General features: G+C 41.6%; 1 protein-coding gene across 17 annotated transcripts in view; it reads right to left on the bottom strand.

The window, feature by feature from the left end:
• Positions 1 to 784: 784 nt before the first annotated feature.
• Positions 785 to 27,381, bottom strand: part of Mark3 (microtubule affinity regulating kinase 3) — a 93,342-nt gene continuing 66,745 nt past the window's right edge. For 4 of the 17 annotated variants that reach the window (XM_048431361.3, XM_085697979.2, XM_048431360.3 and 1 more), the window contains 6 exons: positions 23,412 to 23,515; positions 11,735 to 11,893; positions 10,825 to 11,082; positions 4,623 to 4,649; positions 3,168 to 3,212; positions 785 to 1,328 (listed from right to left, as the gene is read on the bottom strand). In XM_048431361.3, the coding sequence (XP_048287318.2) occupies positions 983 to 1,328; positions 3,168 to 3,212; positions 4,623 to 4,649; positions 10,825 to 11,082; positions 11,735 to 11,893; positions 23,412 to 23,515 (939 nt within the window). In that variant the 3' untranslated portion in view covers positions 785 to 982. The remainder of the gene's footprint in view (positions 1,329 to 3,167; positions 3,213 to 4,622; positions 4,650 to 10,824; positions 11,083 to 11,734; positions 11,894 to 23,411; positions 23,516 to 27,381) is intronic. The other 13 variants (XM_085697977.2, XM_085697976.2, XM_048431363.3 and 10 more) reach the window with 7 other exon arrangements.

A 27,381-nucleotide genomic window follows, 5' to 3' on the forward strand; every position in this document is an offset into this window, starting at 1 on the left:
AATGTTACACTAAGTGTCAAGTCCATTACTCTATACACCCACGTGGGCTCTGGAACAAGTTGCAGATCTGAATCATGTGTGAATCACAGGGAAGGGAAGGAATATCAGGACTGCATGGAAAAACCCACTCAGTGATGTCAGGGTCTGGTTCCTCAAGGGAAAGCATGGTCCCCAAAGACTAAGCAGCGACTACCTCTCCTGGGGACTAGGAGGGCTGGAAGTACTGATCTAAAAGGCTGGGGGCTATGCAGAGTACTCAATACTCGATGCTTCACACATGCCCTTCGCCTCTACTCAGCCCAATGGTGGAGGCAAGCAGCATGCTTCAGGACTGCCTGGGACTGAGGCTTCATACACCATTAGGAGACAGTGCAAGATTTTACTGAGAAAAAGTGAATTTTTAATTATCTTGTGAATCTACTTAGAAAAACACACACAAGCAATGTTCACAACTATAAATTTAAACCTTTTGCACTAAAAAAAAACCCCCAAAACACAAAACAAACACAAAACCACAGGCATGAACTGTAAACCTGTATTAATTATCAACTAGTCTTAAGGTTAATTCTTAGCAGTAATTCAGTATTTTCCTTCTTGGCAATTGTAATGTTGTAGCACCAAATGATCTCCCACAGAGGTACTAGTAATGCTGGCTGCCAGTGTAAGGAGCTGTTTCCAATACAGTGCTTCCTTCCCACACACACCATCCACTCACACCACACACAGGAGTCATGTGCAGATGGTGTCCACTCTGACTCCCAGGGCAATGGAAACAAGACAGAGGCACGGGGGTCACAGACTTTAATGTAGTGCATTCGTAGAAAAGGCCAGCCTTCGCTCCCAGGCGTGCTCTCGTCCTCAGACTTTAATGTCATGATTTAGAAGATGCAGACGTTATTGCCTAAATATTACTCTATACATTTCCATCAGTGTTCTGGAAAACACCTTAAATTGCTACTTAATTTACACCATAATTACTGGGTTACAGCTTTAGCTCATTGGCAATTTTGGAAGCAATATTTTTGAAAGCTATGGATGTCCCTGATATCCGTTTAAACCGGACCCCATTCAGAGACAGTCTTGGCAGCTTACAGACTTCCATTTCCCACTGCACCAGGTTCTCTGCGTGCCCGTCGCCATGGACACAGAAGAGCAGGAAGCGTTCCCTCTGCTCATAGTCGCAGTTATTGGCATCCAGCACTTTGCGGATCTCCCGCATCATATCACTGGGATCCATGGAACTAGTGGTTTTCATGCTCCAGGTGAAGCGCAGTGAGCGAGGTTTTGCCTCTTTGTTTTCATCCTTTTGTTCCGAAGACACATTGCGACTGAAATGTACAGGGGCATGGTGATTTTTAATTGCACTGAAAACAGAACCTTTTCCACCTCAGTCACTTGATTATCATAACTTTAGCACAAATGACAACTGACCCCTCACCTCACATTTACCAAGAGGCACACACGTATATCCCCAATCTCTAAACATAAATAAGCACCCAAAAATCTACCTGGCTGGGAAATGTTCAGGAGGCAGCTGTACAACAGTGAGTACTGACCAGCAACCTCCTGCTCTTTTACCACAGCTTCTGTTACTATAGTTATGCTTGACACGTGCTACACAGACCAGAGCTCAAAGGCTGATCAGCATTCCCAGCTTAGTACTACTGTACATAGCTAAGCCACCATCTGCCTTGTTGTTTCTCTATTTTATTAAAATTTCAGTTTTACAGTTGAAAATATCCAAGTCATGGTCCTGTGTTACTAGCCACTCAGGAGGCTGAGTAGATCACAGAAGTCCAGGAGCTTGAAGTAAGCCTGAGTAACAGTGAGGCCCATCTCAAAATAGGCAAAACCAAACACTACAAATACCCACAACTCAGATGATCTAATCCTAATGAAACAGATGAAGAAATGAAATGCTGCAGTTCACTTTTCTGTGGATAACTGAAATGACTGGTCTGCATGAGGTGAGGGCTCAAAGTAGAGCTAAATTGCTACGTTAGACACTCCACAGGTTATAAAGGCAAGCATGAGCTTTGCAACAATTTGGGAATAAGGGAACCTTAGGTAAGGAGGCAACACAGCACAAAAACTATGGACAGTCTGTTGGAGAGTCACAGAAGAGGAGTAAGGCGAGCAGACAGGACTGGCCACATACACCTTAGTAAAATTCAATGGAACCAGAAGCAGAGGTTGTGTGTGACTTTGTTTGTGTGCTGCTTTCTGTCTTTTGTGGAAATAGTGGTCTCATGAGGCTCAGATTGCCCGGACCTCCTGGTTCTCCTGTTCTACATCCCAAGTACTAGGACCATAGGTGTGCGCTACCATGTTTGCTAAGTTTCTGTTTTCAACAGGGACATTGTCAGCAAATGCACAGAGGCAAGAAAGTTCAGAATGCACTCAAGACCCACCCCAGAACATGGATCAGAGTGGCACAGGCAAAACCACTAGCCCTTACAGAGCACTTGCATGGCAAACCTTGTCTTGCTCCATACCAGGAAGTAGGCTCCACCATCACCTTCCTGTTGTGCATGAGCAATACACATGGAAAAGCAGAGCCTGCTCTAAGCTGGGACAGAACTGTGAGGAGACTGCCTATAGCTCACTCCAAGTCTACCGTGAAAAGGCAGGTTACAGAGTGCACAGGGTCTCACAGGGTGGAGCAGCAGGTGCCAAGGAAGATTTTCCCTTGGAACTGTAGCATCATCATAACTTGCACTGGAAAGCATGGTAGGAGGCCTACCACTATAGAGATAGAATCCTGAGCCTCCCTGTGATTTCATAGGTACACAGTGAGTGCTACAGAAAACCCAAAGGCAAACATGAATTTACATAGTATCATTTTAAAAGAAACACCTGTAATTTAAAAGAAATGTAAAGCCTTGCTTTACATTTGTGATGCCTTAAATAAGTTTGGGAAGGCTGAGGGTGCTCAGGAAGGCTCACATGGCACACCAGTGCCCTCTTGTGGCTGCTGGCACACAAAGCTGTCTCCTAGATTCAGCAAGCAGAGCCAGCAGCCTCAACAACATTTTAGAATCAGAACCTTGCCGCAGCCCCAACCAGGCCCACTGTACTTAAATGAATAACCAAAAACAGCATTGATCCTCTAGGCCATAACAATGAGGTAGTTAGAAAATATTTGAAGTAAAAAGCATTTCCCTCACCTTGAGCCCTCATATCTCCCGTTCCTCTCATATTCAGTTGGAAGCCTCAATGGACAGAACGTAGAAGCAAAGGAAAGTGGAAAAGAGAAAAGAAATCTTACACACTGGTCCACAGCTACCCGTTCATCAACACAAACATCATATAATGAAATAAAGTTTTTTCGGTTACCACTAAACTAATGCAAACTCCTCCTCCATCTGACTGCTGATGATATATTCCCCATGAGGACAAAGCCATGGGAAGGGGCAAGCTGTGCATTCACACCAGTTTTCTTCCTGCTGTGCACACTCATGGCTTTGGACTACAGCTGTTCTGTTCTATTACCACACCACACTGTATAATTTCTATTTAAAAAGAAGTGAGGTTATCAGTAGAACTCTACACTCAAATACAACACATAAAAATTTGCTATTTGGGAAGATCACCTAAACATCATGAAGTGGCATTTGCAACAAAAAGGTTTTTTTTTTTAATCTCCACTTTTTAAGATATCATGTTTCATAAACACAAAAATGTAACCTGGCCTTCCTGAGAGGCGCACAAGCAGTAACTTAAAACAACAACAGCATCTCTCGATGTAGTCCTGGCTGTCCTAGAATTCAATATGTAGACTAGGCTGGCCTTGAAGTTCACAGGGGTCTGCCTGTCTCTGCCTCCCAGGTGATGATATTAGGGCATGCACCACCTTAATAGCAGTGTTTCTGCCTTGTACGTGCACATTCCATGGACATCAATATTTGTGATTTGTCAACACCAAAAATATTAACCCAACCGGAACCACACTATCATGCTCTACTAAAACAATGACATATGGTTTCTTCATTGGGAAGTGACTTTTTAGACAAAATGCTGTTTGCTCTTCAACTCTCCATAAATACACAACATTTTTGCTGTGAGATTGGTCACACATGAGTTTCTAAGTAAGCCAAACTAAATGAAGTTGGAGGATTTTATGCCTGTCTTCAACATTAGAGTGTCAGCCACCTTGTCACTTAAAGCCTTTGCCAATCCCATCCTCACTTACCTTCTGCATGCTTTGAGGCTAAATCAGTAATTGTACACGTGATTACTGAACATCTCATTCTTTAAACAGGAGCATGCTAAGTGCTATTAGTACCAAGACAGAATTATCTGGATGCTAAATGATTCTACTGAAGAAAGAGAGTGCACAAGGCATGCACAGGCCTTCTGCTGAGTGGGTGCTACAATTCCTTTAATATGCCCAACAGAGTTAATCTATTTCTTTCCAGTTTCCTTTCAAGGATATGAGAATTTAGTTCTTAGCAGAAAGTTTAGTTTTAAAGAAAACAAAAACAAAAAAACCGAAACAACAAAACAGGACCAAAAGCCAAACCTGGTGTTAATTGCAGGAGCCATTTGGGGTAGGTGGGGTGAGGATTGAAAAGAAAGTGTACATATAGGAATAAAAGTAAGTGTACATATATAAATCCTACCTTTTGATAAACCTGAATGACATGTTTCTAAAAGAAATTAAGCCAAAAAAAAATTAACAAAAAGATTTGTACAAATTAAACAGAAAATCTAATTAATTATAAAAAGAATGGGAAAATAAACAAACAAACCAAACAACATGGCTCCTCTTCTGGCCAACAATCAATAAAAACATTTGTTGAAGAAGTAAAATTATTATAAACACTTAAATTTTGAGCATGTTGTCTTTTAAACTGAAACATAAAAACATGTTTAGCCACAACAACTAAATCTATTAAAAACTTTTTAAAAAAGATTTATTTATTATGTATAATGTTTCCTCCTGCATATATACCTGCAGGCCAGAAGAGGGCACCAGATCTCATTACAGATGGTTGTGAGTCAACATGTGGTTGCTGGGAATCGAACTCAAGACCTCTGGAAGAGCAGCCAGGGTCCTTAACCTCTGAGCCACCTCAACAGACACTCATTAGAAATGTTTTTAAGGTAAAAGTCAGTCTTTAAAAAATTAACATGATCATTATGATGTTATTATTAATACAGGGTCTTGCTGTATATATCAAAGGCTGGTCTTGCTCTTGCAACCTGCTTCCAACTTGCTACCATGCCTGTGACTTCAATGTCTTAAAGAAATAACACACACTTTGCAATGTACTTGTAACAAATAGCATTTCTCAGATTCCTACAGACTATCTTTTGAGCAGAACCCCTTCTTGCTTTCTGCTACATAAACAGAAAGGACCTAAAGACAAGTCATTTAGACATTAAAAGAATAATCACTGAGCTAGGTGTGATAGCATAAGACAGAGGAAGGGAATGCTGTAAATCTGAGGCCAGGCAGGCCTATAAAATAAGTTCCAGAGCCATGGCTATATAGCAAGACCCCGTAATAAAGAGGGTGGGGCTGGTAATGCTGCTTGGTAAAGTGCTTGCCTGGCATGCATAAAAACTCTGGGTTTGATCTCCAGTACTGCAGGAAATGGGGGCATGGCTGGGCATATCTTTGATCCCAACACTCAGGAGGTCTTGGAGATAAATAGGCCAATCAGAAAATTCAAGGTCATCCTTGGCTACCTAGTGAGTTTGAAGCCAGTCTGGGCTACGTGTAACCCTGTCTCAAAAGTGACAAAACCGAACTGAAACCCAACAACAATAACAAAGGTAAGGAGACACATGGCTATGCTGAACAGAGTCTGACAAGATCTCACACACTAAGCACCTTTGGGCAAGTGCAGGCAGGAAAAGCCCAGGGTTGTAATGGATACCGCAGACAGACATATTCACCAAACAACATTTTTTTGATTTTTCCTCTCTAATTTGGGGGTAACTCTGTACTGCTTTTAGGGAAGTCCAAAATCTTGACCTTGTGCATGGCACTGTTATCTCTAACAGCTACCCAGAGTGAATGCAGCCTGTGAAACACAGGTTGGACACACTTGCTTAGACAAACTGGAAAGTGTCTAACTATTAGAGACAACTGCCATCCACATCACACAGAGCAAACAATGGTATACAGCAGGATAAATACTGTATAGAAGACTGTGCACATAAAATATTTTTAATTAGATACTACATATAGATATGTTTTTAAAATATTATTTCAAAATGATTATTAGTAACCACTTTCCTCTTCCAGTGTTGGGGTCTTGTGAATTCTATCACTGAACGACATGCCTAGACAAGGTCTTTTTTTTTTAAACCAATCTCTCTCTCTCTCTCTCTCTCTCTCTCTCTCTCTCTCTCTCTCTGCCAGCATGTATGATAGTGTTCCCTAAACTGGAATTACAGACAGCTGTGGGATGCAGGGAATTGAATCTGGGTCCTCTGGAAGAACATCCAGTGTTCCTAATCGCTGAGCCAACTCTCCAGCTCCGACAACAATGTCTTTTAAAAATTATATATTTTTAAATATATATATATTTACATGTATATTTAAATCTATATGTATGTATATTTGCCTGCATTATGTAAGTGTACCACAAGTATGCAGGCCCAAAAAGGCCAGGAGATGGGCCCTGTAAAATCAGAGTAAAACAGTCATCAGCAACCGTGTGGGTAGCTGGGAATGGAACACAGGTGGTCTGAAAGGCTCTAAGTGCTCAACCACTGAACTGTCTCTCCAGTCCCTCACAAAATTTCTATCTGGTAAGTCAAAATTTAGTTTGTCTTCCCTCAAATCTTCTTAATACCAAATAAGGCAAAGGGAAGACAGGACCAATCTGAGGTTTAGAAACATCTGTGTCTAGGCTGAAGCCTATACTGCCTGTAGGCATGGGCACACATATTGGTTTGTGTGTGTGTGTGTGTGTGTGTGTGTGTGTGTGTGCGTGCGCGCGCGCGCATGCATACTTGCCATCAGATCCTTCTGAAGCTCTAGGTACAGGTGGTTGTGATTCACGTGAAGTGGGTGTTAGGAACCAAATTCCTGTTGTCTACATGATCAGTATGGTAGGTACTCTTAACCACTGAGCAATCTCTAGGGTTGGTAGATTCTGTTTGTGGTGTTCCCTAAAGCTCTCCAAAGCTGCAGGCTGGCTGGTTACATGTAGCAACCTTGATTCTCCCTTGTGGTATCTAAGTGTCAACATCATGGCCTTTCAGGCATTACAACTTCAGCCTGAGTAATTACTCTCAAGAGGAGAATAAAAAATTTCAAATGCAGTGACAAGGATTTTTTTAAAAAAAAGTTTTATTTATTTACATATATGAGTGTCTGCTCACATGTACATTTGCAAGCCAGAAGAGGGAATTGGATTCCAATGCAGATGGTTGTGAGATAGCATGTGGTTGATGGAAATTGAACCAGGGCCTCTGAAAGAACAGCTCAAAAGCCAGCCCCTATATTTTGGTAACTATTATTACTATTGGCTTTAGCTTTTTCATTTTTCAAGACACGGTCTGAGACCCTATATATCCCTGGCTGTTGTGGAACTCACTCTGTAAACCAGATTGCTGATTGGTCTCAAGGTCAGAAATCTGCCTGCCTATACTTCCCGAGTGATGGGATTAAAGAAATATAGAAAAATCCTTGCACTCAGGGGGCAGAGATTTCTGTGAGTTCAAGGTCAGCCTGACCTACAGAGAGAGTTTCAGGACATCCAGGGCTACACAGAGAAACTCTGTTTAGAAAAACAAACAAACAAAAAAATCCTGCCTCAAGTAAAAAGTAAAAAAAAAACTGGGAGTAGGGTGGTTGATGAGATTGTTTGGTGGTTAAGAACACTAGATACTCGCAAAGGAAGTAGGTTTAATTCCTGACACCCACAAGGTAGCTTACAAGTATCTGCAACTCAGGTTTCAGGAGATCCAATGCCTTCTTTTTGATTTTTGTGGGCATCAGACACGCACAGACATACATGCAGGCAAAACATTCATACACATAAAATAAAATTTCGGGGCTAGAGAGATGGCTGCACCTTGCTCCTCCATAGGTCCTAAGTTTACTTCCCAGCAGTACCCACATGGTGGCTCACAACCATCTATATCGGGATTTGATGATCACTTCTGGTATGCATGTGTATATGCAAATAATAATAAAAAACCTTAAAAATCTTAAAAAAACAAACAAACCCACCCCAAACTACTAGAGGTGTCTATAACTTCTGTACACACAGAAATACGTGTGTATTACTTACAGAGATACCTGTTAGGGAATATTATTTTAGGGTGTGTGACTTTTTTACGCAGCATCTGTTTAACTCTGTGAAGTTGTGATTCTTTGCCTGTCTAAAACACCTGATGGTCTAATAAAGAGCTGAACGGCCAATAGCAAGGCAGAAGCTAGGATAGGCGGGGCTGAGAGACAGAGTATAAACAAAAGGAGAGGTTAGGAGACTGAGTAAGAGAAAAAGGAGAGGGACTAGCCACCTACGGAATAAAAGATGTACGTAAGTAAGAGAAAGATAAAAGCCCAGAGGCAAAGGTAGTCAGGATAATTTAAGAAATGCTGGCAAAAAAACAAACCAAGCTAAGACCGGGTGATTATAACTAAAAAGCTTCTGTGTGTGATTTATCTGGGATCTGGGTGGTGGGCCCCTCAAAAAGCCAAAAGAGTAAAACATCACTCAACAAATACCACACATATGTATGACATAGATGTTCACATGATACACAAATATAGAAAACAACTAACTGGGGCGGAGGCTGGAAAGATGGCTTGGTGGTTAAGAGCACTGGCTGATTTTCCAGAGGACTGGGGTTCAAGTCTCAGCACCCACATGACAGTTTACAACTATCTGCGACTCCTATTCCAGGGGATCTGACACCCTCACACAAACATACATGTAGGCAAAACACCAATGCACATAAAATACAAATAAACAAATTATTAAAAAAACTACTATGTAGTCAGATGTGATCTTGAATACCGGAGGCAGAGGCACAGTGCAGGTGAGCCTCTGTGAGTTCCAGGCCAGACTGGCTCGCAAAGCAAATTCTAGGTCACAAATACCCAGAGATATTGTCTCAAGAACTAGAACGAAAGCCAGAGGTTGCTCAGTGGTTAAGAGCACTTGCTCTAGGAGAGGACCTACGTTTGATTCTCAGAACCTACATGATGGCTCACAACCATCTAACTCTAGTTCCAGGAATTTGACATCCTTTTCTGTCCTCCTTGGGCACCAGTCATGCATGTGGTGGTGCACAGAAACACATTTGAGCAAAACACCCATACACATAAAACAAAATAAAATCAGTAAGAACAAAAAAATCCAAAACAACCAAAAAACCCAAACCAAACAAACTAGATATGCAAAGATATCTACCCATGTAGCTTAGCGTGAGCGCGTGTACACACACACACACACACACACACACACACACACATTCAAACGTTAGCTGACTTTTTCTTTAAAAACAGTTTATGTGGGGGCTGGAGAGATGGCTCAGAGGTTAAGAGCACTGGCTTCTCTTTCAGAGGATCCGGGTTCAATTCCCAGCACCCACATGGCAGCTCACAACTGTCTGAGACTCCAGTCCCAGGGAATCTGACACCTTTACATCAACGCACATGAAATAAAGTTAAATAAATTAACTATGTGCCTGGTAAGCTTGTGTGACAAGTGTCATCCTGACAATCCAGTTTTTGGCCTTTTGTTTTTGTTTTTCCTTGCATGATCTATGCTTTTTTGTTTTTTGAGTTTTTTAAGATAGGGCTTCTCTGTATATGTAGCTCTGGCTCTCCTAGAACTTGCTCTGTAGACCAGGCTGGAATCCAATTCAGACCTCTGTCTGTCTGTGCCTCCTGACATGAATCCATGGTTATGTGGTGTGTGCAGATGTGTGCTCAGAGGCCCAAGGACAATATCAAGTATCTCGCTCTATCACTTTACAACTCATTCTTCTGAGACAGAACCCACTCTTTTCCCCCTCCCTCCTCATTGTATATGTAAGGGTGTTTTGCCTGCTTGTAAGTGCACACAAAGGCCAGAAGAGGGCACTGATGAAGAGAGGATAGGATCCCTTGGAACTATACCTAATTGAGAGCTGCCATGTGTGTGCTGGGAACTGAAGCTGATCTAAAAGAGCAGTAAGTGCTCTTTAAAAAGGAATTTTACTGAACCTGGAAAAAGTGTAGTAGACAGTAAGCCTCAATGACTGTCTTGTCTCTGCCAACCACAGCAGCGGTCAAAGGAATGAGCAGCGAGTCTGTGGATTTTTACGTGGGTATCTTCATACTTTTTAGGAAGCACTCTTACTGAGCTACCACTACAACCACCATGTGCTGGTATTTCAAATCAATAATAGTCTCCCAGAGAGCACAAAAGAGAAATAAATGGGAGGACTTTCATGATGCTCAAGTGTCAATTACAGGGCTGGTGAGACAGCTCAGTGGGTAAGGTACTTGCTATTAAGCCAGACATGGAAGAGATAGATGTTTTCATATTCAGAGACAATCACAGTAGACATGTTTTTCTCAGTGACTGCTAAGCTGCAATAGATGTCATGTGGACAGATGTCTAAACAATACAAACAATAATTAAAGAATGATACATTCTACCTAAGCACTAAACAACTTTTAGTATTGTGAAAAGATGCTGAGTTCTGTAATTCTACTTTAAAAGCTATAAAGTCTAACGCTGGATACACATGAGCTAATGGAGGAAAGAAAGAAAAGGATCCAGTCAGGAGCGTCACAAATTAGGAAAACATTTACTTTTTCTCTTTGTATTTGCTCCAACAGAACCAGCAGTACATAACACTTACCTCCTTGTGAGTTTTGAAGTTAGTTTACTAAAAAGATTAGTGGAACCTCGGCTTCGAGTCTGGGATAGTGGTGTGGCTTCGTGGGACAAGCTGGGTGAGGCAGGTGGGCCATTATATGTTGCAGTTCGCCGCTCCCGAGGTTGGCCGTGGAAAGTGCTACGGCTGGCCGTGCCCCTTGGAAAGCGAATCCGATCTGGGGTGGTGGCACTGCTAATACTGTGGGTGGAAGCAACTGGAGTTCTCTGATCTGGAATAGTGCTAGGAAAGCAGAAAAAGAGACTTCTTTGTTCCCAAAATCAAAACATGAAAATTTATAAGCACAATATACCTTTTACACATAATGAAGTAATAAGCCACTGGGAATCAAGACCCAAAGGGAATTTAAAACAGGATTTAGGAGCAAAACGTAAGCTCAGTGGGGAAGATATCAAAGGAACAGGACAAGAGACAAAGCTCAAAAAGTTCAGGGATACCATATATGCACATTTCAAGGACAAGATTAATGTAGGGTGAAGAATGACTAACTTAAACTTTCCCCCTCTACTTCCCTTCAAGCTGCTTACACAGAGAACTGTGCCAAAGGAAAGAAAGGCTTGCATGTGAAAAGAACAGGCAACCAAAAAATTTGTAGAAGCACACAGATGGCATAAATATAAAATCCACATGCTGAAAGCAAGTTGGGGTAGGGATTTCTTAGACCCTCTGTAGTATGCCAAGGCATGAAGACAGGCATATATACATACACAGACAACACGGACACAATGAAACAGGATGTGCTTAACTAAAACTATATGGAAGAAGAACATCTTTTGAATAACTGTAACAAAATCTTGAGCCATAAAATCCACAGCACAAAATTAAGCAGCAGTGGGTACACATTAGCTTTACAAGGAATGTGCGTTTTTCTTACATAGCCTTGAAGTTATCTCCTTCACTGTCTATTGGAGGTAACATCATCTTGGGGTGCCCAGAGGCTGACATGGACATCGACTTCTGATGTCTCAGCCGACAGGTAGATGTGGCACAGAGTGAAGCAGGGCTAGCTGCGTAAGCGAACACTTCTGTCAGGCTGGGAGAGGGTTTGGGTTCAGGCAGAGGCAGAAACAACAGTGTGATGGAACAGTGACCAAAGAGCAGCTTGCTGTCTGTCTAATGCACACACCTTCTCCCCAGACCCCTGCAGACCTCCAGAGATCAAGAGTCTTTTTCACTTGTTTGGGGATTCTGGGCCAATTGCTGGCCCACAGCTGCTTTTGCAAACAGCAGTTTAAAAAGTTCATTATCTTTTTTTAAAAAAATAATTTATTTAATTTTATGTGCATTGGTGCAAGGGTGTCAGGTCCCCTGGAACTTGAGTTACAGATAGTTGTAAGCTGCTATGTGGGTGCTGAGAACTGAACCTGGGTCCTCCGGAAGAGCAGTCAGTGCTCTTACCCACTGAGCCATCTCTCCAGCCCCCCCAAAAAGTTCATTATCTTAAAGAATATAACAGTCTCCATGTTTAAATACTTGTTCCATATGTGCCTTCCAAGCTCTGCCTGAAATAGAACACATCCTAAAGATGTCTCTATGCAAATGTAGGTGGTAAAATGAATGTGGCACAAGCACATAGTACACTTCACCTTTTCCCTTTCAAATGAGTGACTGAAGTAATGGGTACAGAAACTTGTTATTATACACCAGAGTATCCTACGTCATTTGAACAACACAGTTTAGAACTTTCCCACTCAGAAGACATTTGCTCTCTTCTTATATAGATGGGAAAACTCAGCATATGGATTATTTATGGAAAGAGTATTATACTGATTTAAAGCCTTTAGTGTTACCTTGCATAATAGCTTCAAACAAACTCACCCACATAAAGTAGTACCCTAAGACCTGCTTTCTCTTTTTGCCTTTACATGGGTTCCGGATAGTCACTAGGTTTGCATGGTAAATGACAAATGCCTTTTACCTGCTAAGCTATCTGTCTCATTGGCTCAACTCTTGTACTCTTATCTGTTCAGGTTCAGACAGCAGTCATACATTGATTGCTCTGCCCAGCTGCTGACAATTTTGATCAAACTGAGAGCAAGAATCAACATGTGCTTGGAACACAGTAAGAAAAACAGGAGCTGTTTGATATCTATGGAGAACATATTTTGTCTTAAAGATTTGCAAAAAGCAAAAGACTTTGGTGCACAGCAAGAGACTGTTCTCTTTTCCCAAGAAGCTGCTGCAGGAGAGACTAGACCTACGGGTACACAGGCATGAAGAGAGCATGTGCAACACTGACTGGATCCTCCTCGAAGTACAAGACCTAGCTAAGGGAAAGTACAATTCACATTTGAATTATCAACTATTAGATTAAAATCATTTTTATTATATTAAAATTGTATGTGTGTTTGAGTAAATATGCCCACAAACTCTAGAATAGCATACTAGGTCTCCTGCAGCATTAGTTAGAATTCCGGTTCTCTATAAGAGCAATAAATGCTCTTATCTACTGGACCATCTCTCCAGTCTACCACCCTCTACTCACTTAAGAGATCCAACTGCTCTGCCTCCCAAGTGCTAATGTTAAACGTGTGCATCACTACTATCTGGCATACCTGTTTTGTTTTTGACTTTTAAATTTATTTATTTATTATCTATACAGTGTTCTGTCTGCATGTATTCCTGCGGGCCAGAAGAGGGCATGAGCTCTCATTACAGATGGTTGTGAGCCCCCATGTGGTTGCTGAGAATTGAATTCTGGACCTCTAGAAGAGCAGCCAGTGCTCTTAACCGCTGAGCCATCTCTCCAGGCCCAATATAGTTGTTTTTAATATCAATCTACATTAGGCCTAACATCTTAATTTAGTGTTAGCTAAATTTCAAACTGATACAATCAAATTCTAACAGAAACAACAAAAAAACTATTCATGACACAGTCCCTAAACTAATCATAACAGCAACATATTCTAGAAGTTCAAGCTGGCTGCTATAAAAAATGCAAAAGATGCCGAGAGGTGGTGGCTCATATCTTTAATCCCAGCACTTGGAAGTAGAGGGAACAGAATGAGTTCCAGGACAGCCAGAGCTACAGAGAAACCCTGTCTTGAAAAGTCAAAAACAAATAAAAAACCCAAAAAAGTATCCACGATTGGTCATAAATAATCTAGTCCACAACAATCTCTAAAAGCAAGATAACAGAAGTTATAGTCTTAATAGTTTTGGGTTTAAGGGTGGGGCATTTTTTTTTTTAAAAAGACAAGTCTTTAAAATCCTCCTGCCTCTTGCCTTACAAGTGTTGTGATCACATATATGCGCCACCAGCCCTGGCCTCATTTTAAAAATCTAATATAAATAGCGGTTTCTTTTTTTTTGTTGTTTCGGGATAGAATTTTTCTGTCCCTTGGATTTAGAGATCTGCCTGCCTCTAACTCCCAAGTGCTGGCATTAAAAGGCGTGTGCTACCACCAAGCAGCAAACAGTTCCTTTCTTTTGGTTGTTGTTTTGAGAAAGTGTTTCTCTGTCTCATCGCCCTGGCTGTCCTAGAACTCACTCTGTAGACCAGGCTGGCCTTGAACTCACAGAGATCCGGCTTCAGAGTACTGGGATTAAATATGTGCACCCCCTATGCCCCACAAAATAGTGCTTTTCTTAACATTCAAGCAGAATGAAACTGTTGGAAACAGGCAAAAACACCTTGTCCTAAGTACTACCATTTTGATTTCAAACTCCATTTTACCTGTAGGGTGAAGCAAAGTTCATGTTACCAAGCCCTAGAGGGACTGGGGGGCTATCCAAGAGATGATCAACCCCTCTTTAAACAATAGAAAGTCTGTTATGCTCTTTAGGTTTCTAAAACTATGGCTGTTCCCAACAAAACGAATAAATAAATCTGATTTATTTGGATTGATAAGCTTACATTCTGTGTCAGCTGACAATATTGGAACCCATAGGAAAATCCCCTAATCTTTGAATCCTGATTGGTGGAAAACTGTAATTTGGCACAGATGTTTGTGGGTTTTGTGCTTAAATACTTGCAGCAATGAATGACTGGGGACATAGTCAGCTCCCGAGTCTGCACTGTTATCCGTAACTGGCCAGTCTCCATGGTATTGTTCAATAATAAATCTTGCTTTTCAGAACTTCTTGTGTCTGTTCGGATTGATTAGAGCTTCATACCAAAACAAAACTAACATTTTACACAGTGTCATTTTTATGTCAACAGGACACAAGCTATAATCATTTGGGAATAGGAATTCACAAATGAGAAAAACCTCCATAAGACTGACATACAGGCAAGTCTGTCAGGCATTTTTTTTGATTAATGACTGATATGCAAAGGCCCAGCCCACTGTGGGTGGTGCCACCCGTTGGGAGGTGGGTGGCCCAGGGCTGTATAAGAAAGCTGTACAAGCCAGTATGTAGCACTACTCCACGGCCTTTGCTTCCGTTCCTGCCTCCAGGTCTGCGCTCTGGACTGTGATGGACTGTTGTAACCTGTTAGATGCAATGAACCCTTTCTTCCTCTTCCAGTTGCTTTGATCATGGAGTTTTATCACAGCAACAAAAGCCTTGAGACATGCCTCAACTGTTTTATGTTGGAACTAATTTCCTTTTTCTTTCTTTCTTTCTTTTTTTTTAAAAAAAAGATTTATTTACTTTTATTTTATGTGCACTGGTGTTTTGTCTGCATGTATGTCTGTGTAAGGGTGCTGGATCCCCTGGAACTGGAGTTACAGACAGTACTGAGCTGGTATATGGGTGCTAGGAATTGAACTTGGGTCCTCTAGAAGAGCAGCCCAGTGCTCTTAACTGCTGAGCCATCTCTCCAGGCTACCTTTCCTTTTTTTAAAGCTCGAATCCACTAAAGGCTGCCAAGAAATAGATCTGATAGCTCCAATGTGAAGTCTTTTGCTGCTCAGTAAAAGCATACTCAACAGCTGGGCTGAGTGGTAAAGGCTTATAGTTCCAGTTACTCAGCAGGATGAAGCTAAAAGATTGGAAGTTCAGGGGCTAGAGAAATGGCTATTCTTCCATAGGACCTGGGTTCAATTTCCAGCACCCAAACGGCAGCTCACTATTGTCTGTAATTGCAATTCCAGAAGTTCTGACACTTTAACACAGACACACATGCAAACAAAAAACACCAATTAGTACACACGCACAAACCCACACAGACTGGAAGTTCAAGGCCTACCTAAGGTAACTTATAGTCAGCTCAGTGATAGAGGACGTTCCCAGGCTTAGGGTGAATCCTTAGCAACGGGGAAAACAATAAACAACAAACAATGAAAAATAACCAAATAGTCAGGTGGTGGTGGTGGTGCACACCTTAGCACTAGGCGGGCAGAGGTAGGCAGATCTTTGTGTCTCACCTAAAAGTGAGTTCCAGTATAGCCAGGGCTGTTACACAGAGAAACCCTGTTTCAAAAAACCAAAATAAATAAATTTAAAAATATAAAATAAATATATGGCATATGGCAAGAGGATGAACTTAACTGTCTGATGCGCCTTGACACTTCAAATTCAAGTAGAAGAACGAAGCTAGTGAGAGCTTGCTAAGACAGGCTTCATGCTTGGTACTATCCCAGATCCCTCCTGTGCTGGACTTCTGTACAACCTCATTTGGGGGACAGTCCAGCATATGTAAGACTAAGAATGGAATGGACTAGTTTCACAAGTCAATGGGCATTCTGCAGTACTTGTGTGTGTGGTCTGTTTTTTTGTGTGGGGGGCATGTTCAAGATAGGGTTTTTCTGTAGCTTTGGAGTTTGTCCTGGAACTAGCTCATGTAGACCAGCCTGGCCTTGAACTCACAGAGATCCATCTGCCTCTGCCTCCTGAGTGCTGGGATTAAAGGTACATGCCAGGGCTGGAGAGATGGCTCAGTGGTTAAGAGCACTGCTTGCTCTTCCAAAGGTCCTGAGTTCAAACCCCAGCAACCACATGGTGGCTCACAACCATCTGTAATGGGGTCTGGTGCCCTCTTCTGGCCTGCAGGCATACACACAGACAGAATATTGTATACGAAATAAATAATAATAATAATAAAAAGAATGCTTGATTTATTCACACTTTTTTAAAAAAACAACAACAACAACAAAAAAAACCCCAAAAAACAAAAAAAAATAAAGGTACATGCCACAACTGTCCAGTAGTTCTTGTATATTTTAAATGAATAAAGAAATAAAGATCTATAGGTGAGAGAGAAGGAGGCAATCATGACCTAGGAAAGCTGTTCAGGGAATGGCAAATTTCATTCTGCTCAATTTAAGATTAAGCAACAATTTGGGCAGTGGTTGCCCATGCCTTTAATCCCAACTCTCAGGAGGCAGAGGCAAGTAGATCTTTGTGAGTTTGACGACAAAGAGCCTGGTGTGGAACAATTCTATACTGTGAATTATGTTTTAAACACTGATTGGCCAGTAGCCAGGCAGGAAGTATTGGCAGGACCACCAGACAGGAAGTAGAGGTGGAGCAAGGAGAACAGGAAAATTCAGGGAAGGAGGAAGCCCATTCCTCTGCAGTTCTGCCCAGAAGCAGGATATGAACTGCCCCACTAAAAAAGGTACTGAGCCATGTGGCTAACATAGATAAGGATAATGGGTTAATATACATTATAAGAGCTAATACGAAGCCTGAGCTAATGGGCCAATCAGCTTATAACCTAATGTAGACTCTCTGTGTGATTTTTCTCTGGGACTAAACAGCTGGGAGACCAGGAGGGACAGAAACCCCAACAAGCAGGCCCTCATGTTACAAGAGCCAAAGTTACATTTAAGTTTTAAATACTATGCCTTAGTGATCCTTGAAACAAAAATGCCTCTGACTTGTAAGGACAGATAGTTCCTGAAATGCTGGAGGATATTGTTTATGGGAGATAATAAGCTAAGAGTTTTCACTCCCCTAAACAAGTTTGTTTGACCCATCTGCACCCAATGTCTGATCACATGTGGGTGGGAGGTACGTAAGCAGGAAATATGTCAGGCTATATGCTTGCACCTGACTGGACCTGATGGGAAAAGGAATGAATTATGGCTTTTCCTTCTTAAGCCCTTGCCATACCTGATTCATTTCCCAGAAACCTGGGTATGGACCTGGCCAGAGCCCATTTATATGGCCAGTATTTAATTAAAGCTTGCTTCAAGTTTGGTGGTGGTGCTGTTGGGTGGTGGTGGCACAAGCCTTTAATCCCAGCACTCAGGAGGTAGATAGAGGCAGGTGGATCTCTGAGTTTGAATCAAGCCTGATCTACACAGGGAGTTCCAGGACAGTCAGGGTTACACAAAGAAACTGTCCGGAAAACAAAGCATTTGTTTCTCTATCTGCTTATTGTCGCCCTCCCTCTTTTTGGCATGTCAAATATGCATATACCTGTTTGTCGTTTTCTATCACCTCTACCTTTTTTTCCTCATGATTTTGTTTTATGAGCACTGGTGTTTTGCTTGCCTACATGTCTGTGTAAGGGTGTCAGGTCCCCTGGAACTAGAACTACAGACAGTTGTGAGCTGCCATGTGGGTGCTGGGAATTGAACACTGGTCCTCCGGAAGAGCAATCAGTGCTCCCAACCCCTGAACCATCTCTCCAGCCCCTCACCTCTACCTTTTTCAGCCTTGAGACATGGTCTCTCACTGAAGCAGAAGCTCCATAGCTCCTAGAATCTGTATGTCTACATCCCATAGTGCTGGAGTTACAGGTATGCACAGCCATGCCTTGCTTTTTACATTGGTGTTGGAAACTCAGACTCACAGCCCTCAAGCTCACAGAGCAAGTGCTCTTTATCTACTGAGTCAGCTCCCCAGAATGAGCAAAGTATTTTCAATGAATGTTGCTAAGAGAAGCAAACAAGCCCTGGTAGGATACAGAGGACACAACCCCCAAAAGAGGGTAGCTTCAGGAGAACACAAAAAAGAAACCGCTGCAAAGAAATTAAATAAAGTAAAGATAAACCAGGCATGGTGGAATACACCTTTAATCCTAGCACTTGAGAGGCAGGCAGATCCCCGAGTTCGAGGCCAGCTTGGTCTACATAATGAGTTTTTCCAGGACAACTAGAGCTACGCAGAAAAGGACTGTGTGTGTGTGTGTGTATTAAATAAAGACTTCATCAAACTATTTCCAAAGATTGAACAGTGATTTAGGAAAAGTGAGCTGGTGAATCACAAGAACGGTGTGAGAGGGTAAGTGTGTGCACAAGCAGACAGCCATAAATATATAGAGCGGGGCCCTACACCCTATACCATATACCGAATGCATTTACAAGATGTGACTGAGAGCTGTGCTCAACATGCTTTCTCCTGTTCATGCAGGTCAGGACCCCTGCTGGAGAACGGCACCTCCCAACTGTAAAGTCCCAAGGGACTTTTACTAGTAAAACAACTAAGAAGCTTTTCTTTTTTTTTTTCTTCATGTTGATCACTGATACTAAGAAGCTTTTCAAACAAAAAACAAGGGCCATGAAACAACAGCTCCTGAGTCCTCTAGAAGGAAATCCCTAACAGAAATTTGATGTAGGAGAGTCTATCTATCTGTTGCTTTCATTGGTTAATTAATAAAGAAACTGCTTGGTCTGACAGGTCAAAACATAGTTGGGTGGAGTAGAAAGAACAGAATGCTGGGAGGAAGAAAGAAGAGGCAGGCAGACGCTATAGCTCTCCTCTCCAAGATGGACACAGGTTAAGATCCTTCCTGGTAAGCCACCACCTCGTGGTGCTACACACATTAATAGAAATGGGTTAATCAAGATGTGAGAATTAGCCAATAAGAGTCTGGAACTAATGGGCCAAGCAGTGTTTAATAAAATACAGTTTCCGTGTTAATTATTTCGGGTGTAAAGCTAGCTGATGGCCAGGATCCCTGCGGGAACGCAGCCCCGCCGCTCCTTTTGCAACAGAAATTCTAGGTTTTTCTGTTGTCTTCTATTAAGTCACATGTGATCTAGAAAATATTTGAAGGAGTTGAGAATGGAACTGAGATAAAGAAAATCTACCAAACTGGGTGGTAGTGACGCACACCTTTAATCCCAGCACTCAGGAAGCAGAGGCAGGCAGATCTCTATGAATACATGGCCAGCCTGGTCTACAGAGTGAGTTCCAGGATAAGCTTCAAAGCAACAGAGAAATCCTGTCTTGAAAAACAAACAAAACAATCTACTAATACCAGACTAAAATAAAGGCTGGCACATGGGTAAGTGGATAAGGGCACTTGCTGCCATGCCTGAGGACATGAGTTTCAATCTCTGTACCTACATAGGGGAAAGAGAGAAAGAGAAAGACTAATTGCTGAAAGTTGTTCTCTAACCTTTATATGCCCCTCCCCAACTCTCTCTCTCTCTCTCTCTCTCTCTCTCTCTCTGGAAGACTCAATGACAGACTATCTAGATAAGGCCTATGGGCATGTCTGTAAAAAACTGTCTTATTTATATTAAATGATGCGGGAGTCCACTGTGTGTTAATTCCCTGATTTGCACGCTAAATTGCATAAGTAGAGAGAATGAGCTGAGTGCATGCATTCATTTTTCTCTGTTCTTGCCTGTGACGGTGACTAGCTGTTGCAAGTTCCGCCTTGCTGGACCTTCAGGGATCAACTGGAGCCCGGCTTTGCGAACTCAGTAGCCCTGTCTCCCCCAAAGCTGCTTTCATCAGGGTACTTTATCTCAGTACTCTGGGGGCATAGGATAGCTACTTACATAGTGAGTTCCAGGTTGTGAGATCTATTTCAAAAAAGAACAAAAATATACAACACAAACAAAAATAATCACCTATGCAGAAAAACAAAAAGCTCCACAAAGGACCAGGAATCAGAAAAACACCAGAATATAATATTTTTAAAAATTCACTGGGGCTGGAGAGATGGTTCAGTGGTTAAGAGTATTGGCTGTTCTTCTAGGAGACCTGGGTTTAAATTCCAGCACCCACATGGCAGTTCGTGACTGTCTGTAACTCCAGTTTCAGTGTATCTGACACCTTCACACAGATATATATGCAGATGAAACACCGAGGCACATAAAATAAAAATAATAAAAAAAAACCCCTACTCTGAGTAAGCAAAGGTTAAGAAATAAAGCAGAAAACAATAATAAAAAAAAAAAACAGAGAGCCCCTACCAAAATCACTGAAATCAGAAGGTTGTTTTAAAAAAAAATTCAGTGATAAGGGGTTGAAAAGATGGCTTAGCAGTTAGTACTGGCTGCTCTCCTAAGAGGACCAGGGTTTGATTTCCAGCACCCACATGACAGCTCACACCTGTCTGTAACTACAGTTCTAGGGAAATCTGTAGACATACAAGCAAATCACCTACACACATAAATTTTTTTTTCTCAATTCACTGATAAACATAATTTTACAAGATAAACTTAGCTGATCAAAAGTTCTAGTAACCTATGGAAAGGTTTAATAATGGGGGTATGACAGCTAACTTGATAGGATCTAGATTTACTCATGAGACAAGCCTCTTAGAAAAACCTGTAAGGGATTATCTAGATTTGGTTAAGTGAGGTAGGGAGAACAATTTTAGCTGTGGGCTGGGCCCTGGACTGTATAAATAGGATAAGGAAATTTGAGGACAAGCCCTCATTTCTTCTGTGCATCCTGACTTTGGGTGTGACATGAATAGCTGCCTCAAGCTCCTGCAGCCATCACTTCCTAACATGATGAACTATGCCCTGAACTGTGAGCCCCAATAAGCTCTTCATCCATGTTTTCGATGAGGTATTTTGTTCTAGTAATAAAAAAATAATTAACAAAATATGGAGTTGGATCTTTCTCAGGTAATCAGAGGTCACTAGTCATATATTATCTAAATAATGGGACCAAACAATACAAAAATCAAAACAATAAAACAAATTAATGTCCAAAAGCTGGGTGGTGGTGGTGCAAGCCTTTAATCCCAGCACTTGGGAGGCAGAGGCAGGCGGATCTCTGTGAATTTGAGGCCAGCCTGTTCTACACGAGCTAGTTCCAGGACAGGCTCCAAAGGTACAGAGAAACCCTGTCTTAAAAAAAAAAAATTAATGTGAGAATACATGTGCATAGTACACACACCTGTAACCCCAGTACTTGAGTGTGGAGGCAGGAAGAACCTTAAGAAAAAAGAATGAAGACTACTATCACCCTAACTCACTCTTCGCTTTCCACTGTCGACTGAACCTCAGGGATTCACACATGTATGTTCGAGAAAAAAAACCTATTAACACCCCCCCACACACACACAACCACTGATGCTAAATATGACCAGATAGTGGTCAAGATTCAAGCCAGAGGACAGCAAAATGTAATGTGAATTCATCATGGAGTTCTTTTGAGACTCACTGTGATTTTCATCTTCTCAGAATCTGGTTTATTCTATACAGAATATACATTTAACCAAATCCCTCCAACTAGATTTCTTTTCTCTACCACCCCTGCCCCCTCACCCAAATCAATAGCACTTCATGGTTTCTGGATCTATCTAATCCCATTTTCTTTCTTTCTTCATTTCTTCCTTCCTTCCTTTCTCTTTTTTCTGAGACAGGGATTCTGTGTATATGTAACTCTCTGGAACTTGCTAGAGCTGCAGACCAAGCTGGCCTTGAACTCATGAGATTTGCCTATCTCTGCCTCCCCAGTGAGAAAATTAAAGGTGTGCACCACTACAGTACAGTTTATTATCTATCTATCTATCTATCTATCTATCTATCTATCTATCTATCTATCTATTTTTGATTACAGAAGCTCACATTTAGGAGATTTCCTGTGTTTCAGAAGATCATCAGAGGCTGTACTTTTATGTATGTATGGTTATTTTGCCAGTCTGTATGTCTGCGTACCACATGCATGCCTGATGCCTGTGGAAGCCAGAAGAGATAATCGGATCCTTAGGACTGGGTGTTGAGTCCCACATGAGTGCTGGGAATAGAACATGGGTCCTTTGGAAGAGTAGTTAGTGCTTTTCGCCACAGAGCCATCTCTCCAGCCCTCATTTTTGTACTCTTATTTTGTAACTCTGGAAAGCTATCTGCATGATATGATCTTCTACTTATGGACACGTGATCTTAGTATTTCAAGTCATGCAGAAGACGGACTCTCCATATTCCTAGAATCTCAAGTGTATCTCTCTGAGGGGGAGACTATGATACTCCTGGCCATCCGTACCTGATGGCAAGGCTGGCCTTGAACTTAGAGATACACTTGCATAGGCCTCCAGAGTGCTAGGAATTAATGACATGTAAGACCCAGCTTTAGCTCTTATTGGTATCATAGAGCTGGAAATGGAACCATGCACACTATTATGGTACTATATCTAAACCACACCTCAGACCCTGTTCCAAAGATGAACACACAAAAAATCTCCTCCATTCCCTACTCACCATTTTCAAAGACTACGCTAACAGTCTTTCTGAAGAAACCTCCCAGCTCTTCTTTGTCACACATACCAACCATAGAGACAGATGCTCTGGACAAAGAGGAGAATCTGGAATCCTAATCTCTTGCTAGAAATTAGCATTAAAAGTTTACTTACCTTTAAAAAAGAATCAGTTAACTATTTGAATTTAGATTAGAAAAGTGAGAAGTAACATACTACCACTTCTTTTGGGAGAAAACTTTTTTTTTTGCCAATAAGTAAAATCTCATACCTGTTTTCTTTGCCATTCTGAATCACCGAGTGTCGATCCGTTGCAGACCTCTCACTGCAAACGTAAGTGTTTCGCCGTGTCATCCCACCAGATGCTGTATTACTCTGCAAGAAAAGGGCATATTTATCTTAGATTATTTGCAAAGTACAATTCAATACGAATAAAAATAACCTAAGAATTTGTTTATGCAAACAAAAAAAATCTCAAGAGGGATGTTGTCTATGTGTTTGGTGATGGATGTTAATTAATGTCTGCTAACTCTCTAGATCACTTTCTACTGACTGAGGATGTGCCTCCCTGAACTCAGAGCTCTCAGACTTAGCCAGCTTGTCCAAGGGATATTTTGTCTCTTTCTTTAGAGTACTAAGATTATAGGCAGGTGGCCACACCTGTTTGGCTTGTACGTGGGTGCCTGGGTTTCTGAACTCTGGTACTCACACTTGAATAACAAGCATTCTACCCATTAAATCATCTTCCCAGACCAACATAGTCATTCATAAGACAAACAAATAAAAACAATGAATGTATCTATGCATTAGCACGCACTCGCGTATCAGTGTGTGTATGTGTGTCTATGTGTAAAAAGAGAACACTGGAGCTCCTGGTGAGCAGCCCAAGGTGGATATTAGGAAATGAACTCTTGTGCTCAGCAAGAACAGAAAGTACTATTAACCATGGGGCCATTGTTCCAGTCCTTCCTACCTTTTTTTTTTAAAAATAAATCTTTAAATACATCTAGTAAATCTAGTAATCCAAACTAGTAAGACCTAGTTAGTAATAAGCCCGAGCAAAAGGCCCAACAGCTTATAATTAATATAAGCCTCTGTGTATCTGAGACTGAATGGCTATGGAACCAAGTAGGACAAAAACTTCCATTTATATAAAAGGGCAAAAGATGAACTGGAGAGATGGCTTAAGAACCATGCTTAAGAGCACCCACTGGTTGCTCTTCCAGAGGACCTGGGTTCAATTCCTAGCATCTACAAGGTGGCTCACAAATTAACTCCAGTTCCAGGGATCTGATGTTCTGCAGGCACCACAAATGTGTGACCACAGACACAGAAGCAGGCAAAACACTTAAACACATTAAAACAAAAAAGTACCAAGGTTATTGTGCAAAGTGAAGAGAGAACACGCACAAGGACAGGAAATGCTTGACAATCTTATGTCTGATCAGTCTTTAGAATTCAGAATACAGCCAGGTGGTGGTGGTGTTTACCTTTAATGACAGCACTCGGGAGGTAGACGCAGGTGGACCTCTGTGAGTCTGAGGTCAGCCTGGTCTACAAGAGCTAGTTCCAGGACAGGCTCCAAAGCCACAGAGAAACCCTGTCTTGAAAAACAAAACAAAACAAAAAGACTCAAGAATATACAAACATCTATTTTTTTAAAGATTTATTAATTATGTTCTGGAACTCATAGATGGTTGTGAGCAACATAGCGGTTGCTGGGAATTGAACTCAGGACCTTTGGAAGAGCTCTTAATCTCTGAGCCATTGCTCCAGCCCCCATAAACAACTCTTAAAACATAATTCCAGAATGACAGACAATCTAAAAATGGGCAACAGGGGTGCTGGAGAGATGGCTCAGCAGTAAAGAGCCCTGGCTGCTTGTCCAGAGGTCCTGAGTTCAATTCAGCAACCACATGGTGGCTCACAACCATCTGAAATGAGATCTGGTGCCCTCTTCTGGCGTGCAGGCATATATGCAGGCAGAACACTGTGTACACAATAAATAAATCTTTAAAAAAAAAAAAAAGGGGGTGGGGGAGGCAACACAAGGGCCACCAAGATGGCTCAGTTGATGGTGTGTTTGCTCCCAAGACTGACAATTTGACTTTTTTACACAGAGTAGAAAACAGGATCCAACTCCCTTGCACATGTATGCACTGAGAGCATGCATACACAACATAAATACAATAAAAGTTTTTTGTTTTTTTGTGGTTTGTCTGAGACAGTGTAACACTTCTGGCTGTCCTGAAATTCCATTTGCAGACAAGGCTGGCCTCGAACTCAGAGATCTGTCTGCTGGGATGAAAGGTGTACACCACTACTGCCCAGCAGATTCCAACTCTTGAAGGTGAGGCAGGAGAACTGTCATGGGTTCAAGACCACCCTGGGTTACACAGTGAGACCCCATTTGTTTCCATATCTAGAACCCACATGGTAGAAAGAGATTAACAACATTATACAAAGTTGTCCTCTGATACTATGGGATGTCTTCACCCACGAGGAAATAAAATGTAGGCCAGGCGATGGTGGCGCATACCTTTAATCCCAGCACTCGGGAGTCAGAGGCAGATGGATCTTCGTGTGTTCGAGGCCAGCCTGGTCTACAAGAGCTAGTTCCAGGACAGGCACCCAAAACTAGAGAAACCCTGTCTCGAAAATAAAAAAATAAAATAAAAATAAAATGTAATTAACAAAAAAAATACAAAATAAGCGGGAATAATGGCTCAGGGTAAAGTTGCTTGATGCATAAGTCTGGGGACCTAAATTTATTTCCCAAAAGTAATAATTTGTGTTGTTTTACAATTCTGATACAAACTAGAAAAATCGGGGTAGAAGAACTTCCAACTGAGGAACCGCCTCCATCAGTCCTCTAGGCAAGTCTTGACTGACATGGGGGCTTGCTTTATAATGGGTGATACCAACCCTGGAAAGGTGGTCTGATGTTTTATAAGAAAACAAAATGAAAAAGCCAGTCAGCAGTTTCTGCTTGAGTTCTTAATCTAACTTCCCCAATGACAACCTAGGCATTGTTACAATGAAGTAAAGCAGCCAGGCAGTGGCAGCACACACCTTTAGTCTCAGAACTTGGAAGGCAGAGGCAGAAGATCTGTGTGAGGCCAGCCTGGTCTACAGAGTGACTAGGATAGCCAGGACTACATAGAGAAACTCCTTCTCAAAAACAAAATGACCAACCAACCAACAACAACTTTTGATCAGTGTTTTATCACAGCAATAGAAACTCTCAGTAAACTGGATGGTGTTGGTATACATCTTTAATCGCAGCACTCAGGGAGGCAGGGTGGGCAGATCTGACTTCAAGGCCAGTCTGCTTTACAGATCAAGTTCCAGGACCACCAAGGCTATGTAGAGAGACCCATCCCCTGACTTCTACATGTGCCTATGGCACAGGCTCAACTCCTCAGTAATGCATAAAATTTAAAAGAGGATAAAGTGAGATCAGAACAGAGAAACTTTGTCTCAAAAAATTAAAAAACAAGGCAACAGCCAGGTACAGTAGTATGCACTTGTAATTCTGGGGCTAGAAGGCAGAGACAGGAAAATGACTGACCTAATCAGCAAGTTTCAGGTTCAGAGATGCCCCCCTTTCAAAGACTAAGATGGGAAAACCTTTTGGAAGAAGTTACAGACCCAAAGAGTGGAGAAGAACACATTCAAAAGGTAAAAAGCAACTAATAAAAACATTTCCACTGTCAGCCTTTGTCTGCACAGGCAAGTACATACATATGCACACATACATATGCAGCATATACACACACAGAATAGAAAATTGTAGTCCATACAGATTTGTATAACAGTACTGGCTATTCTGGAACTTTGTAGACCACACTGGCCTCGAATTCAAAGATATGTCTGCTTCTGCCTCCTGAGTGCTGAGATTAAAGGTGTGTGCCACCACCTCCAGGTCACACAGACATTTCATAAAAATATCTACAATGCTATTCTTTATGTCGAAAAGGTAGAAATAATCTAAATGTCTATCAACAGATGAGCAGATGAATTGTAGTCTAAACGTATAGAATAACATTCAAGCTCTAAAAAGGAATACATCCTACAACTTGAACTCTCAAATATGATCTTGAATTCAAGAAACCAAACACAAAGGTCTATATTTATATATTTGACTTAATTAATCATCAAAATAGTCATCAAAAAAGGGAGCAGGAGCTGGAAAATGACAAGTTATCACAGTTACAGGTATTATGTGGTATTGAAACGTT

Source organism: Myodes glareolus, chromosome 11 (assembly GCF_982192425.1).
Source record: "Myodes glareolus chromosome 11, mMyoGla1.1, whole genome shotgun sequence".
In the NCBI taxonomy this organism is placed as follows: Eukaryota; Metazoa; Chordata; class Mammalia; order Rodentia; family Cricetidae; genus Myodes; species Myodes glareolus.